The sequence below is a fragment of the Callorhinus ursinus genome, unplaced genomic scaffold (assembly GCF_003265705.2).
Source record: "Callorhinus ursinus isolate GAN/ISIS: 27379988/994484 unplaced genomic scaffold, GSC_fseal_2.0 scaffold1, whole genome shotgun sequence".
Taxonomy (NCBI): Eukaryota; Metazoa; Chordata; class Mammalia; order Carnivora; family Otariidae; genus Callorhinus; species Callorhinus ursinus.
Window position 1 is genome coordinate 40,013,773 of NW_027397063.1, and position 15,900 is coordinate 40,029,672.

The window sequence follows — 15,900 nt, forward strand, 5'->3', positions numbered from 1 at the left end:
CTTTCAGTCTCACCCATCCCTGACCTCCAGAGAGGGGAGAGGGGCTTCACAAATAATGTTGGTAATGACTGAAGTAATGATTGGACAGTTTAAAAGCAAAGAGTGATTCCTTGCTTTTAAAATTTCTTCCCGGGCGCCTGGGTGGCTCAGTCATTAAGCGTCTGCCTTCGGCTCAGGTCATGATCCCACGGTGTTGGGATCAAGACCCGCATCAGGCTCCCTGCTTGGCGGGAAGCCTGCTTCTCCCTCTCCACTGCCCCTGCTTGTGTTCCCTCTCTAGCTGTCTCTCTCTCTCTCTCTCTCTCCGTCAACTAAATAAATAAATCTTTAATATAATAAAATTTCTTCCTTAATACTGCTACCTATAGTTATCACTGATGAGCTAGAAAGTAACACTCATGCTTATTATTGTATTTATCTATCTTATGGTTTTCTGAGCCTCTTGAATATATGTCTTTTTTTTTTAAGATTTTATTTATTTGAGAGAAAGAGAGAGAATGAGCGCTCGCACAGAAGGAGAGGGAGAGGGAGAAGCAGACTCCCCGCTGAGCAAGGAGCCCAACACAGGACTCAATCCCAGGACCCTGAAATCATGACCTGAGCCAAAGGCAGATGCTCAACCAACTGAGCCACCCAGGTGCCCCCTATATATGGGTCTTTTAATTTTGAAATTTTTTCTTCAAATTTTTGTCTGCCTTTCTCTCTCTCCCAATCTAATCCTTCTGGAACTCTAATTACATGCAAATTATACTTTTTGACTTGTATCACACTTGTCTCTTATATTCTGTTCTTTCTTTATGTTCCTTTTTTCTCTTTAAAATACAGTGGAATTTCTTCTATTGCCCTTTTTTTTCCAAGTTCTAATCCTGTCTTCTGCTGCATCCAAGTCTGCTATTAAACCCAACCAATAAGTTCATTTTTCTTTTTCTCCTAAGTTCTTATTTATATTCCACTTAGTTAACATACAGTGCAATATTAGTTTCAGGTGTAGGATTTAGGGATTCATCACATATATACAACACTCAATGCTCATCACAACAAATGTCAGTAAGTTCTTAATTTCAGATACATTATTATGCATTTTCAGCTCTAGAATGTCCACTTGATTTTTTTTAGTAGATTCCATCTCTATCCATTTTGTTCATCTTTCACTATTTTTCTCTAACATATTATTCAAATCATTTTAAAGTTCTTACCTGTTAAATAACTCCAATATCTGGATTATATGTGGTTTTATTTTTTTTCTTTCTTGATTACCTGTAATATTTCCTTGCTTCTTTGCTCACCCAGTAATTTGTGATTATATGCTGGTAATTGTGAATAAAATATTCATTTTCATCTTTACATACCTTAAAGAAGCTCTCCACATATTGCAGTAAATATACTCCACAATCACTGCTGTTATCTTGTTTAGGAACTTTAGGGCATAGGTCCACCATGTTTGTTTTGCTGAATTCACGATGAGTTTTTCGTTTAACTTCCCACTCTACCTCTAAATACCTTGAATCATTAAAAAGTAGAGTGATTCTAGTAGAAATCCCTTTACTATTATTCAACACAAAGATGGAAAAACATTTGCTGCCAGATGTGTTGCTTCAAACCAAATTTAACAGTACAAATTATAGTATATGAGGCCTCAAGGGTTACTAAAAAGAAAATCATCTGAATTTTAAACTAAAATCTAGACTTTTTTCAACAACTCAACTTCATAACTCATACAAACTCATTTATATCATGAAGTAAACTGATAAATTATTTCAAACTTTAGTTGCTATTTCCAGATAATAAATTACAAAATTATACACACAAACACACACAATAAAAATGTGAAAAAGTTCTTACTTTTTCTAAAATGATGCTTCTGATAACCACTAATACCTGCAATGCTCCTTTGTAAAATTATACATATTGTTCAGTTATGAATACAAATTCTGAATCTGCTTTCAATATATACAAGTTAGTATTTGAGAAATATTAATACTTGAATATTAACATACAATAGGGGATATTATTGATTAGATTTGTAGACCTCATCTAAGTACATAATAAAATATAATTCCTGATATAATCTTTTCAGTAATTCTTACAGTAGCTTCAAAATTATTGAGATTTTAGATAACAGAGTGAGGGTAAAATTGTCATTACTTACTCTCGTAAATTCTGAACTGTGTTTTGTATAGAAGCAGCTTTCAAGGAATCTAGTATGAGAATGCATGGTCTATGAAAAGCAAAAAAAGAAATCAAGGTGTACATATCTGCATATAGAATAAATTTAAATATCCGAAAAAACTATTATAACAGCATGTACCTACCTTTTACACATTTTCTTTGGTATTGATGTATTCATCTCGGTACTCTGAAATAACAGGAATTTTTATGACTTTGCAATTAAAACCAGTTTGAATAAATTAATATGCAGTTACTCTTTAAAATGTTTGAAATACTCCAAAATTAAAATTTCAAGTAAGAGCTCTTTTCATCATCTAAAGTGAACCAACATCATTTTTTCAGAAGTTCACTGATTTATTTTCTTATACTGGTGATAGAGTATCTTATACACTTTTACATGTGTCCTCAAGAAGTTATGGCACTTTAACATAGCCTAAAAACAACCTAGAATTTTAATTACTTCTATTCAGAGTTACCATCTTAAGCAAAGATAAACAAGTTAATTTAACCTACCCTTACATACATTTTCTAACTCAACGTATGATGTTGGTGGAGACAAATTTGAGAAACAACAGATCAAACTTAAGCAGATTTCTTTTACAAAAAACTTCTCAGTACCTTTATTATTCTAATTTAACAGTGAATCATTAAGAGAGGAATAAGACACAGGGTTTACTCAACTTAACTGACCTTACAATCCTTTTATCATAATCTGCATCTCAGAACAAGTGTTCCAAGGAACCTAATCTGGAAGCCTGTTTCTTTTTTTTTTTAAGATTTTATTTATTTATTTGACAGAGAGAGAGAGAGACTGTGAAGTGTGGGGTGGAAGGCAGAGGGACAAGGAAAAGCGGGCCCCGCAGGGAGCCCGACACAGGGCTCCATCCCAGGATGCTGGGATCGTGACCTCAGCCGAAGGTAGATGCTTAACCAACTGAGCCACCCAGGCACCCCTGGGAAGCCGTTTCTATAAGCAAAAAGAAACTCCCCTATCGTGTCACTGTTAGAGCAGAAAAGGAAACTTCCTTCTGCCCACCCTATACCAGTAACAGTAAAGAAATAAGCCTATGCTAGGATAGGAAGACTGCTGCTCTCTGTACCTACAAAAAAAAAAAAAAAAATCACTAGGCGGCTACCTTAGTCAATTAAGACACCAAATCTAGACCATGCATACCAGCTTGGAGGTCCATAAAAGAAAAGTTAACGAAACACAAAAATGTGAATGCCAAACAACATACTACTAAATAACTGGGTCAACAAAGAACTCAAAGAGGTAATAAAAAAAAAAATACGTGGAGACAAATGAAAATGAAAACACAATAATTAAAAATCTTCGGGAGGCTGTTTATAGCAATATATGCCTACCTCAAAAAACAAGAAAAATCTCAAATAAACAATCTAACTCTACACCTAAAGAAACTAGAAAAGAAAGCTCCAACAAAGCCCAAAGCCAGAAGAAAGGAAATAATAAAGCTCAGGTTGAAAATAAATGAAACAAAAACTAAAAAGAAAAACAATAGAAAAGATTAATGAAACCAAGAGCTGGGTCTTTGAAAATATAAACAAAATGATAAACCTATACCCAGACTCATCAAGAAAAAAGACAGAGGACTCAAATAAAACCAGAAATGAAAGATGAGAAATAACAACACCCAAGAAATACAAAGGATTATAAAAACTACTAGAAAAACTTTCATGCCAAAAAATTGGACAACCTAGAAGAAATGAATAAATTCCTAGAAACACACAATCTTCCAAAAATGAATCAGAAAGAAACAGAAAATCTAAACAGACCAACTACTAATAATGAAACTGAATCAGTAATCAAAAAACAAACAAAAAGTCAATGACCAGATAGATTCATAATTGATTCTACAGAACATTTAAAGAAGAGTTAGGGGGTGCCTGGGTGGCTCAGTCAGTTAAACGACCAACTCTTGGTTTTGGCTCAGGTGATGATCTCAGGATCATGAGACTGAGCCCCACATTGGGCTCTGCTCCTCCCCCTGCTCCTCTCTCTCTCAAAAATAAATATTTTAAAAAAAAAATAAAGAAGAGTTAGTATCTATTCTCCTCAAACTATTCCCAAAAAAATAGAAGGGAAGCTTCCACACTCCTTCTACGAAGCCAGCATTACTCTGATACTGAAACCAGACAAAGACACTAAAAAAAAAAACAAAAAACTATAAGCCAATATCTCTGATGAACACAGATGCAAAAATCATCAACAAAATATTAACAAACTGAATTCAACACTAAAGAATCATTCACCTCAATTAAGTGGGATTTATTCCAGGTATGCAAGGATGGTTCAGTATCCACAAATCAACCAATGTGACACATCACATTAACAAATTAAAGGATAAAAACTATATGATCATCTTAATAGATGCGGAAAAAGCACTGGACAAAATTCAACATCCATTCATGATGAACACTTTCATCAAAGTGGGTTTAGAGGGAACATAGCTCAACAACATCATAAAGTTCATGTATGACAGCTCATAGCTAACATCATACTTATGGGGGAAAGCTAAAAGCTTCTCCTCTAAGACCAGGAACAAAGATGTCCACTCTCACCACTTTTATTCAACATAGTATTGGAAGTCCAGCAATCAGACAAGAAAAGAAATAAAAAGCAACCAATTGGTAAGGTAGAAGTAAAACTACCACTATATTCAGATGACATACTATATATAGAAAACCCTAAAGACTGCACCAAAAACTATTATAATTGATAAATGAAATCAGTAAAGTTGCAGGATACAAAATTAATATACAGAAATCTCCTGCATTTCTATACATTAATAACAAAATAGCAGAAACAGAAATTAAGAAAACAATCCCATTTACAATTATACCAAAACAACAACAACAAAACCTAGGAATAAACAACCTAGGAGGTGAAAGATCTGTACTCGGAAAATGTAAAATACTGAAGAAAGAAATTGAAGACAAATAAACAAACGGAAAGATATACCATGTTCATGGATTTGGAGAATTAACATTGTTAAAATGTCCACACCACACAAAGTCATCTACAGATTCAATGCAATCCCTATCAAAATACCAATAGTATTTTTCACAGAACTAGTAAAAATAATCCTAAAATTTGTATGGAGCCACAAAAGAACCCAAATAGCCAAAGCAATCTTTGAGAAAGAAGAACAAAGCTGGAGGTATCTCAACCTCAGATTTTAAGCTATACTATAAAGCTACAGTAATCAAAACAGTATGGTTCTGCCACAAAAAGAGACACACAGATCAATGGAACAGGATAGAGAGTGCAGGAATAAACCCACACCTACATGGCCAATTAATCTACAACAAAGGAGGCAAGAATATACAATGGGGAGAAGACAGTCTCTTCAATTAAATGGTTCAGGAAAACTAGACAGCAAAAGAATGAAACTGAACCACTTTCTTACACCATACACAAAATTCAACTTAAAATTAAAGACCTAAATGTGAGACCTGAAACCATAAACCTACTTCAAGAAAACATGGGCAGTACTCTTGGACATCAGCCTTAGCAACATTTTTCGAGATTTGTCTCCTTAGGCAAGGGAAACCAAAACAAAAATAAACTATTGGGACTACATCAAAATAAAAAGCTTTTGCACAGCAAAAGAAACCATCAACAAAATAAAAAGGCAATCTAGTGAATGGGAGAAGATACCTGCCAAAGATATATCTCATAAAGGTTAATATCCAAAATACATAAAGAGCTTATACAGTTCAACACACACACACAAATCCAATTAAAGATGGGCAGAGGATCTGAATAGACGTAAGAAGACATACAGATGGTCAACAAACACATGAAAAAATATTCAACATCACTAATCATCAGGGAAATGCAAATCAAAACCACAATGAAATACCACCTTACACTTGCCAGAAATCAAAAAAGACAAAAAATAACAAGTGTTGGTGAGAATGTGAAGAAAAAGGAATCCTCATAAACTATTGGTGAGAATGTAAATTGGTTTTCTACAACCACTGTGGAAAACAATATGGAGTTTCCTCAAAAAATTAAAAAGGGAAATACCATATGATCCAATAATCCCACCACTCAGTATTTACCCAAAGAAAGTGAAAACACTAATTTGAAAAGATATGTGCACCATTATGTTTACTGCAGCATTATTTACAATGGCCAAGATATGGAAGCAGTCCAAGTGCCCATCAATAGATGAATGGATAAAGAAGATGTGCTGTGTGTGTGCGCGCACACACACACACACACACACAGAGGATTATTACTCAGCCATAAAAACGAATGAAATCATGTCATTTGCAATGACATGGATGGAGCTAGAGGGTACTATGCTAAATGAAATAACTCAGACTGAGAAAGACAAATACTGTAAGATTTTAGTCATATGTAAAATCTAAAAAAACAAATGAATAAACAAAAAAAAGCAGAATAAGACCTATAAACACAGAGAACAAACTGATGGTTGCCAGCGGGGAGGAGGGTCAGGGGATGGGCAAAATGGGTAAAGGGGAGTGGGAGATACAGGCTTCTAGTTATGGAATAAATAAACCACAGGAATAAAAGTCACAGCATAAGGAATATGGTCAATGATACTCTAATAGCACTATATGGTGACAGATGGTGGCTACGTCTGTGGTAAGCATAGCATAACATTTAAACTTGTCAAATCACTATGTTCTACACCTGAAACTAATGTAACAGTGTACGTCAACTACACTCAAATAAAAAGAATTTTTAAATATATATTAAATATTTTATATTTATATTATTTTATATTATTTTATAATATATTGATTATATTAATATAAATATATTAAATATCATATATATATGGTTGTTTAGGTTACTAATTACACTAGCTAAAAAAAAATGCTGACATGATGAAGAATAAAAGTACATCTGAAAAGGAACCAACCAAAATGACCAAATAAATTACTAAATAAACAAATGAAAAAAGTTAAAGTAAGCTAAACAAATGCAAGAATGATAATTTCTCTTCTTCTCTTTCCTATCCCATAAAATACATCAAAGAACCATAAAACAGCACAATTTATTATGGTCCAACAACATCCATCCTCACTCTGCCCTATTTTACAGATAAGATTACATTCAAGAGTTTTCCTTCTAAAAGAACATACTTACTTGGGAATCCTCTGTACCCAAAGACAGTGTTGAAGTAGTATGTAGATCATTATCTAGTTAGAAATAATAAAGCCGTTATGAGTGTTTATTTTATGTTTAATGCAAAGTATTTAGATGTGGTTTGGGCCACTATTAATGATAATGGCTATTAATAATTCTGCTTACTGTTTAGACTACAGCTATAAAACACATAATTTTCATTTTTTTCCTCAAAAAAGTAGGCTTATTTGCTTAATTAAGATTTGGGTTGTAACATAAGAAAAATCATAGAGACCTGATATTACTTACCCAATTTACTAGCGTTAACAAGAACTGTGGTCATTTATGTTAAGAAAAAAAGGCGAGATCTCACCACCAAAAAACTCTTAAATGAATTCACTAAAGTTTCAGGACACAAAATTAATATACAGAAATTTATTGCAGTTCTATACATTAATAACAAGTAGCAGAAAGAAAAATTAAGAAAACAATTCCATTTACAATTGCACCAAAAAGAATAAAATACCCAAGAATAAATTTAACCAAGGAGGCAAAAGACCTGAACTGGTCTATGCCTGCAGATCCATAACATGAATTCTTAGTCATGTTACCAAGATTATAAAAAGTGCTACAATAAAACTTGACATAACAGTATAACTTAAGAATTACATCTGGCTATACATGAGTCTGGGCATCTATCATGAAAATTTCAGATTTCTTATTCTTTCTCCTAATAAGTTTCATGATAAAAAACTATAGTATCTTTTAACTTCATATTGTTCACTATAATCATTTTACTGTTGTCATCATTATTAAAAACACTGTCTACATTAAATTTATCACCTATTGTTTTGTTGTCATGTTGAGACTGCTGGACTTGAGAGTGCTGGGACATAGTTTGTGGAAAATCTTCATATATAGCTTCTTCTAACCATGGAAAACAAATGACTGCAAGGTACCAGTGAGAGCTGTTGAAAAGAAATACAATCTTAGTAACACAAAATCTAAACAATGCAGAAGAATGTGTTCTAGACCTACAGCTGAGAAAGTGGGTATGACAAACTTCATATCAATTTTGAAGAAGCCCATTGTAATATCTGACACAATATGGAATACACATTCCAAAAGTAATTAAATAAGCAGTAAGACTACTTAGGGTAAAATCTGAGTTATTTCAAATTCATTTACTTTCATCCCATCAGTGCTTCCTATTGAGGAACTGCTTTAATAAAGACTCACAGCATCACCTTTTTTTCTATTTGTGCTTAAAGAGCTTGTTCTCTTAAATATTTTAAGATTCATCCTAAAATCTTTTGATCTTTTATTCAAAAAATCTTTTGAGTCCAAGAAAGAAAACTCAATGTCTCAGTCGTTATAGTCTTATGGGCATTTGTCATTTTACTTTTTTCACTACATTTACAACATAACCACTGTCAAACCAAAATCTAAGATATGTAACTCATAGTTTTAGCCATTTCTTTGGAAAAAATTAAAAATAATACCTGGAATTTACATACCCATACTTTTTACTGATTATTAATATAAAAACAAAATATTTTTTTCTGTACTCTCCAATTTTGTGTTTAAATAATCTAAAATACTCACGACTCATTTACAGGCACAAAAATGTAATCTTTGTTAAAGATGTTTATGTGACGAGTCCATGTTCTTACTCTTTTATGTCTTCTCTGTGCCATTCTGAGAATATGAAAGATATTTTACATATAAAAAATTTTAAATTTAAGATACAGATATCAAGAGTCATTTTTATACACTGAAAAATGTTAGGTTCAGTTTACTTAACCATCCTCTCTAAGATATATAATATTTAACACACATTAAGATATATATTATTCACCTCTTTTCATTAACTCCTGTTTGTTCTTAAACCTAATCACTGCTTATAAACAATTATGTCATAGAATAAAAGCAATTTATAGTATGTTTTATAGATTCCAAAAGTGGTTCAGCAACTAAATATAAACGGCTATTCCTATTTATTCAGTTTAGCTCCATGTGGACATGATAAAAACCTTAAGAGAATCATCTAAATGTTTTATCTGTGATGAGGGAGATGTTAAAACTTGACAGAAGAGGAGGAATGAGGCATATACTCTTAGATTTTTTTAAAGATGACATTCATCTCCTTTCATTTCATATATAAGGAAATTATAAGATGAGTTAAATATACCCACCATTCGTCCACCTTTCATTTCTTCAACAAATATTAGGTTCCTATGAACAATTAATAAAAATCACCCACACCACCTTTAAGGAATTTACAAAATAATCAGGGCAGAAAACAACTACAACAAATAACTAAAATATAAGTGTCATAGGGAATATAAAGGAATTATGTTACAGCATTTAGAAAAGCTACCTAGAAAAGAATTGGAACACAGAAATAGTTATCTTTTCTTTAACTAATCAGGAAAACTAAGGAAGGAAGGTATCAAACCAAGTCTGAATATCAAAAAAAGTTTTAGGAGAGGGGTGGTATTTAACAGTGACATAAAAGAGATGGTATGTGACTTCTGGCTCAGTCCCTTCAAGAACCTCTTTTTTATGCACAGAATGAAACAAATCATTAAGTTCTTTTGTATTTATTTTTTTAAGTTCCAAGTAATATAGGAAACAGACATCTCTGCCCCATCCCTGTTCATCTGAATATCTAACCAAATTCACAGGGATAAATATTAGGAAGAAGATGGAATCTAGAATGAGATGAAAAAAAGTCGTAGAAATTAGACACTATGTAAATTAACTTTATAAAATAATCATAAGTCCTATGTTTACTGAATTTTATTTCAGAATGATCCAACCATTTCAGTGATTATAAACAATTATTTTCAACTAGTGCATAGACTATTAATTTGTTTTTCCATCTGAAAATCTTAAAGATAGGGGCGCCTGGGTGGCTCAGTCAGTTAAGCATCTGACTTCAGCTCAGGTCATGATCTCAGGACTCTGGGATTGAGCCCCACTTCACGTCCAGCTCCTCACTCAGCAGGGAGTCTGCTTGTCCCTCTGCCCCTCCCTCTGCTCGTGCTCTTTCTCTCTCTAATAAATGAATAAAATCTTAAAAAACACACACCCACACACAAAGAAAATCTTAAAGATAAACACCTGGTTTTCTTATGTTGGTGCTTGATTTCCTGATTATGCTAACCTTATTTGATTGGTAACATATGAGACACTGGATGGGGCAAGAAGAACGGGAGAAAATATGGGGAACACAATATAATCTCTTATTCTCAGTTCCTAACTCTTTGGAAAATCTTCAATTAAATGTCTAACAGTCCTCTCCGCATTCAGTAAGATACATGATTATTCTCTTGAGTTCCTAGCATGTTCCAAGCACTGAGCAAAAGGCCCTGGGGATAGCGTAGAAAATAAGACAGATGAAGTTCATGACCTCATGAACCTTAACTTTAGGACAAGCAAACAAATAAATGATTAGAGATCATGTTATGAAACAAAAAAGTGCCAGGAGAAGAAATTTCGTCAGAAAATAGGAAAGAGCTTTGCATATTTGCAAACTGAAAGGAGGCAGGTTTAGCTGAATGAAGTAGGATAAGTGAGGGGAAAGAATGTCATGAGATGTGTTTAGGGAGATGGAAAGAAGCCAGATCTGTCAGCATCTCATAATCCACAGTAATGAGTTTGTGAATCATTTAGTCTGCAATTCCTAACATTTGAGCCTCTTTATCAGGGATTTATTTACCATTAAGGTTTATATTCCTTACCACTTTGATTCTGGGCTTTTTTATTTTTTTATTGATTTATAGAAATTCTTCATGTGAATACTAATTACATATATCTCAGGACAAGCATTGGGATGAATTTTTGTCTGTGAGACACACACACACACACACACACACACACATACAGTTGACCCTTGAACAATGAGAGGGTTAGTGGCACTGACCCCCCCAATGGAGTTGAAAACCCATGTATATAACTTTTGACTCCCCAAAACCTTAACCACTAATGGCTTCCTGTTGGTCAGAAGCCTTACTGATAACATAAAATCAACTAACATATATTTTGTATGTTATATGTATTATATCATGTACTATATTATATAATGTATTTTAAAAATCATACAGTAAGCTAAAGAAAATAATAAATAAAATAATAAATAAGTAAATAGATGGTGTACAAAAAAGTTATTAAGAAAATCATAAGGAAAATACATTTACAGTATTTACAGTAAATACATGTACTGTATTTATTTTTTAAAAAATCTGCATGTAAGTGCAACCCCATGTTTCAAACCCATGTTGTTCCAGGGTCAACTGTGTGCATGTGTGTTTGTGTGTGTGTGTGTGTGCGCGCGCGCATGCGTGCGTGTGTATAAGATACTTAATATCTAAGCATAGTATCATATATATATATATATATATATATATATATATATATTGCCCTGGAATATGCCACTTATGTATCTTTGTTTTATATTACTTTTATATATGATCAAACATATATCAAATTTTAATTTAAAAAATTATTTTAAAATTTAAAACTACAGCAGATTCTACCTGCTTTCATTTCGTCAGTTTCTAGGTGGTTATGCCAAGCACGGACTAGTAATCTTAAAACAAAATGTAAGATTAAATGCAAGGTACTAACCATCAATTTCTATATTTATAAAATAGAACAGGAAGGCATCAAAAAATTAAATATCAGATTTATTTAATAAATCTTCCCCTTCCATATATCCCTCCCCATTAATTCTGCTTATAAGCTAAATTATGCAAACATAGTATTTTGTATAATTTACAGTAGTTTAAAGAGTAGTATTTTGGTGACAGTCTGACAAGAAAATCAAGACACCCTATATTTTAAGACAGATAAAATGTAATGCAGAGAACTGGCTACAGTGATGATAGAGAAAGTACAAAGCCAAAAAAGGGAGCAGAGAGGCAACCAGAGATTAGCACAGGAGGAAACCGCTATACCCCTACACTAAAGGGTAAAGGGGAAGAAGCAGTAGTACCTCTGGATAGGAGCTGGCACTCTTACAGATCTGTCCAGTGAAAGACACGACCCACAGAGGAAAAAAAGCCACTGTCAAAATCACTGCCTAAGGCAAAGGGGATAACCTGACTTTTTCCTTCCTTGCCTTCCAACTTCCAGTGTCCCCTACAGAACATGTACTTGGAAATACAGGCTGCAAGAATCAGCCTCCTGTGATAGGGAACAGAACAGTGGAAGGGTGAGAAGTATATCTAGAGCAAAAAAGCCTGCACAAGTGGTAATACTGCTCACTCCAGGAAACACTATAAGAAGTTTTTTCACTTAGAAACATCAAAATAGCATATTTTCCTCTTAAAACTTATGTACATTGAAAGAATGACTTACGAAAGATTTGGATTATCTTCTGTTAAATTATTTTCCTTTCTTGTCAAGCATTTATAGAAAAAGCTACTAAAAATGTGACTTCGTTCAACAAGTTCATCTGATGCCTTCTCCAATATAAGATACCTGTAAAACAGCAACACCACAAAAGTAAGTTATTTTTAGATTTTACCTGGTCTTCTCCCAGTTATCTTATGTATTCTGGAAATCGTTTTTATGGCCTATTAGATTCAAAGCAATCTTACAATTTGCTCTGATTTCAGTTTTTTTGGTTATTTACCTCACCCTCCATCAAGACCATTTAAAGCAGAAATTGCCCGCTTATTCTTTCACTTACTTAACAAGTATTTATCAAATTCCTAACATGCCACCAAGCACCATATTTACACTAAGATATAAAATAAGAGGGAAGAAAAGAGTACCTGCCACCATATAGCTTACAATCCAGAGGAGTGAGTATAGAAGGAAAGATTAATCAAATACTGAAACCATGACACTCCTACAATAAATTTAGAAAAATTTTAATTACTATGAGATATGCCTAACCTATAAATCCTTAGTCCATTTCTACTGAAACAATTCTTCAACATAAGCTTATAACTCTATGACTTAGTACTTAAACCCTTCATAATTAGAGAACTCTTCTATTCTTAATAGTTTATGCAGGTTCAAAAATGATCTTGTAATTGCTTTTAAAAAAAAAAAAGCATAAAAGACAAACACAACTTGAAATTTTTTAATGTGGTTGTGGGGAGGCTTTGCTACATGGAAGGAGACAAAAAGGATGCTTCTGGTGTGCTGGAAATGGTATCTTGATCTGAATGATGATTATATGAGTGCATATATATGAGAACATTCATTAGCTGTACACTTACAATTTATGTACTTTATTACTTCAAAGTCATTCATTAATTTAATAAATAGAAAGTAGTTAAAAAAATAAAGTTAGAATCCCCTCTGAAAAGAAGTCAATGAGACAGAGATACAGGCAATTCAGTGAAAAGGAAGTACAGAAAAGTACTACTGGAAATAAATTAGGAATAAAATTGTATTAGCTAATTCCAATAAAACACACAAAAACTAACAATATGATCCAGTTCATCTCACCAAATATAAATTTGACACTACTATAGGAATACAAAAATAAGTAAGATGTAAGATGTGTAACCTTTAGAAGGAGAAAGATCATAATACCATCAACTAACTTTAAAATCAGGCAAAATATTATAAGTATTATAAAAGAGATGCAGTGAAGTATTATGGGAGTTAATAATATCTGTTTAGAAGATTAGGAAAAGTTTCAAGAAGGTACCACTTCAGAGAAACCTTGAAAGAGGAATAAAACTTCAACAGATTGAGATAAAGAGGAAAGTCTTCCGGAATCAAGACAAACAGGGCATTAAGGGAGAAGAGTGAATAAGAATGGGCTTTGTTTAGTAAATTACTTATAATTCAATTTTGCTGGACTTTGTAATACATACAGGATTATTAGTAGATGGCTGAAAAGATAGTGTCAAATTATCAAGACTCAAATGTCAGAGTGTCTGAACTCATTTGACAGGTAATAAGAGATTAATAAAAGTTTCTAATGGGAATTGCATTCATAGAGTAGTTTAAGAAGAATAGTGGTGGTCGTAATATACTTAATGGATAGGAAAACAGAGATAAAGGATACAAGGAGACTCGTTAGAAGTCAGTAACAAGTCAGATAAGAAGTACTAGAAAATCATGATGACAGAAGAAAAAGAATAAATGAATTTGAGAGACAGAATCTACGAAAATTGGCAACTGAAATGAAACAAGACGAAACCAGAGAGGGAGACAAACCATAAGAGACTCTTAATCTCAGGAAACAAACTGAGAGTTGCTGGAGTGGAGGAGGGTGGGAGGGATGGGGTGGCTGGGTGATGGACATTGGGGAGGGTATGTGTTGTGGTGAGGGCTATGTATTGTATAAGACTGATGAATCACAGATGTGTACCCCTGAAACAAATGATATATGTTAATAATAAAAAAAGAAGAAGAAGAAAAAATTGGCAACTGACTATGTAGAGAGGGAAGGGAGGGTAAAGAGTCAATGATAATGGAGACTTCTGCTTGTAGCCAAGATGGAATAATAGAGGCCAGATTTATCCTCCTGTGGATGAAAGAAGCAAAAGATCAGACAAAATATATATGAATCACTAGTTTTCTAAACACTGGACATCAGGCAACAAAGAACAGTGATCCTTGAGAAATGGGAAAAAAACAAGGTGAGCTCCCCTAATGCCCCAGCTTAGTGTGTTGCTAGTTTCCAGGCTGCAGCATGGGATGGAATAACCCAGGTGGCAGACTACAAGTTGAGGAGACATTGAAAGTCAGCAGAGACCAAGGAAACTAGAATTTGCAGATCAGAATACTGAAAAGGGAAGAGCTGTAGATAAAGAAAACTCCAGACACCTGCAGAGAATGCTCCTTAAGTATTCAGAAGAATTTTGATCACCACATGCATGTGAGGAAAAGGCTGGGGAGAGAACTACTTGAAAAGATGAGAGGGAATGGTAGCCAGCAGCAAGAATAGTGCCTGTTCTTACCAGACAGACTGGAAAACCTCATAATTCATGAGGCCCCGGGTAAAAGATATTTAAAAAGACCCAAATCAATTCTAGAAATCAAATGTAAAGTATCTGAGATGAAGAGTAAATGCTAAAGAGAGATTTAGAGCCTGAGAGACTGGAATAAGGCTAGTAATATTAAACAAGAGGGTTCAGGTAAGATGAGGACTAGAAACTTTGCATGGAAGTTTATAAAACCTTCTTATCTATTCCTTCAGCTTGGCTATACAAAAAGTTGAAAATTATTTTTTAATGGAATCATGGTATGGGTTTTTTAAATAACAGGTAACTCTTATAGTGCTTAAAGACACAAGAGATAACTACAAAGTTGCTTCTTTTCCTTTCCCAAAGTGATCTGTAATTTTTTTTTAAAGATTTTATTTATTTATTTGACAGAGTGAGAGAGGGAACACAAGCAGGGGGAGTGGGAGAGGGAGAAGCAGGCTTCCCACCGAACAGGGAGCCCGATGCGGGGCTTGATCCCAGGACCCTGGGATCATGACCTGAGCCGAAGGCAGGCGCCCCATGATCTGTAATTTTTTAAGTACTTCCTTCACCACAGTAATATAACAGCCAAGAACTATAAATCAAAAGTAAATTAAAAAACTAAAATAAACAAAAAACAGTAACTCTTCTCAAGTATATAGCATCTAT

At 33.6% G+C, this 15,900-nt stretch overlaps 1 protein-coding gene across 7 annotated transcripts in view; it reads right to left on the minus strand.

Moving 5' to 3' along the window:
- Window positions 1-15,900, minus strand: part of SENP7 (SUMO specific peptidase 7) — a 134,673-nt gene that overhangs the window by 3,156 nt on the left and 115,617 nt on the right. For all 7 annotated transcript variants that reach the window (XM_073892733.1, XM_073892731.1, XM_025873460.2 and 4 more), the window contains 7 exons: window positions 12,656-12,778; window positions 8,897-8,989; window positions 8,135-8,259; window positions 7,313-7,365; window positions 2,313-2,356; window positions 2,150-2,218; window positions 1,350-1,500 (listed from right to left, as the gene is read on the minus strand). In XM_073892733.1, the coding sequence (XP_073748834.1) occupies window positions 1,350-1,500; window positions 2,150-2,218; window positions 2,313-2,356; window positions 7,313-7,365; window positions 8,135-8,259; window positions 8,897-8,989; window positions 12,656-12,778 (658 nt within the window). The remainder of the gene's footprint in view (window positions 1-1,349; window positions 1,501-2,149; window positions 2,219-2,312; window positions 2,357-7,312; window positions 7,366-8,134; window positions 8,260-8,896; window positions 8,990-12,655; window positions 12,779-15,900) is intronic.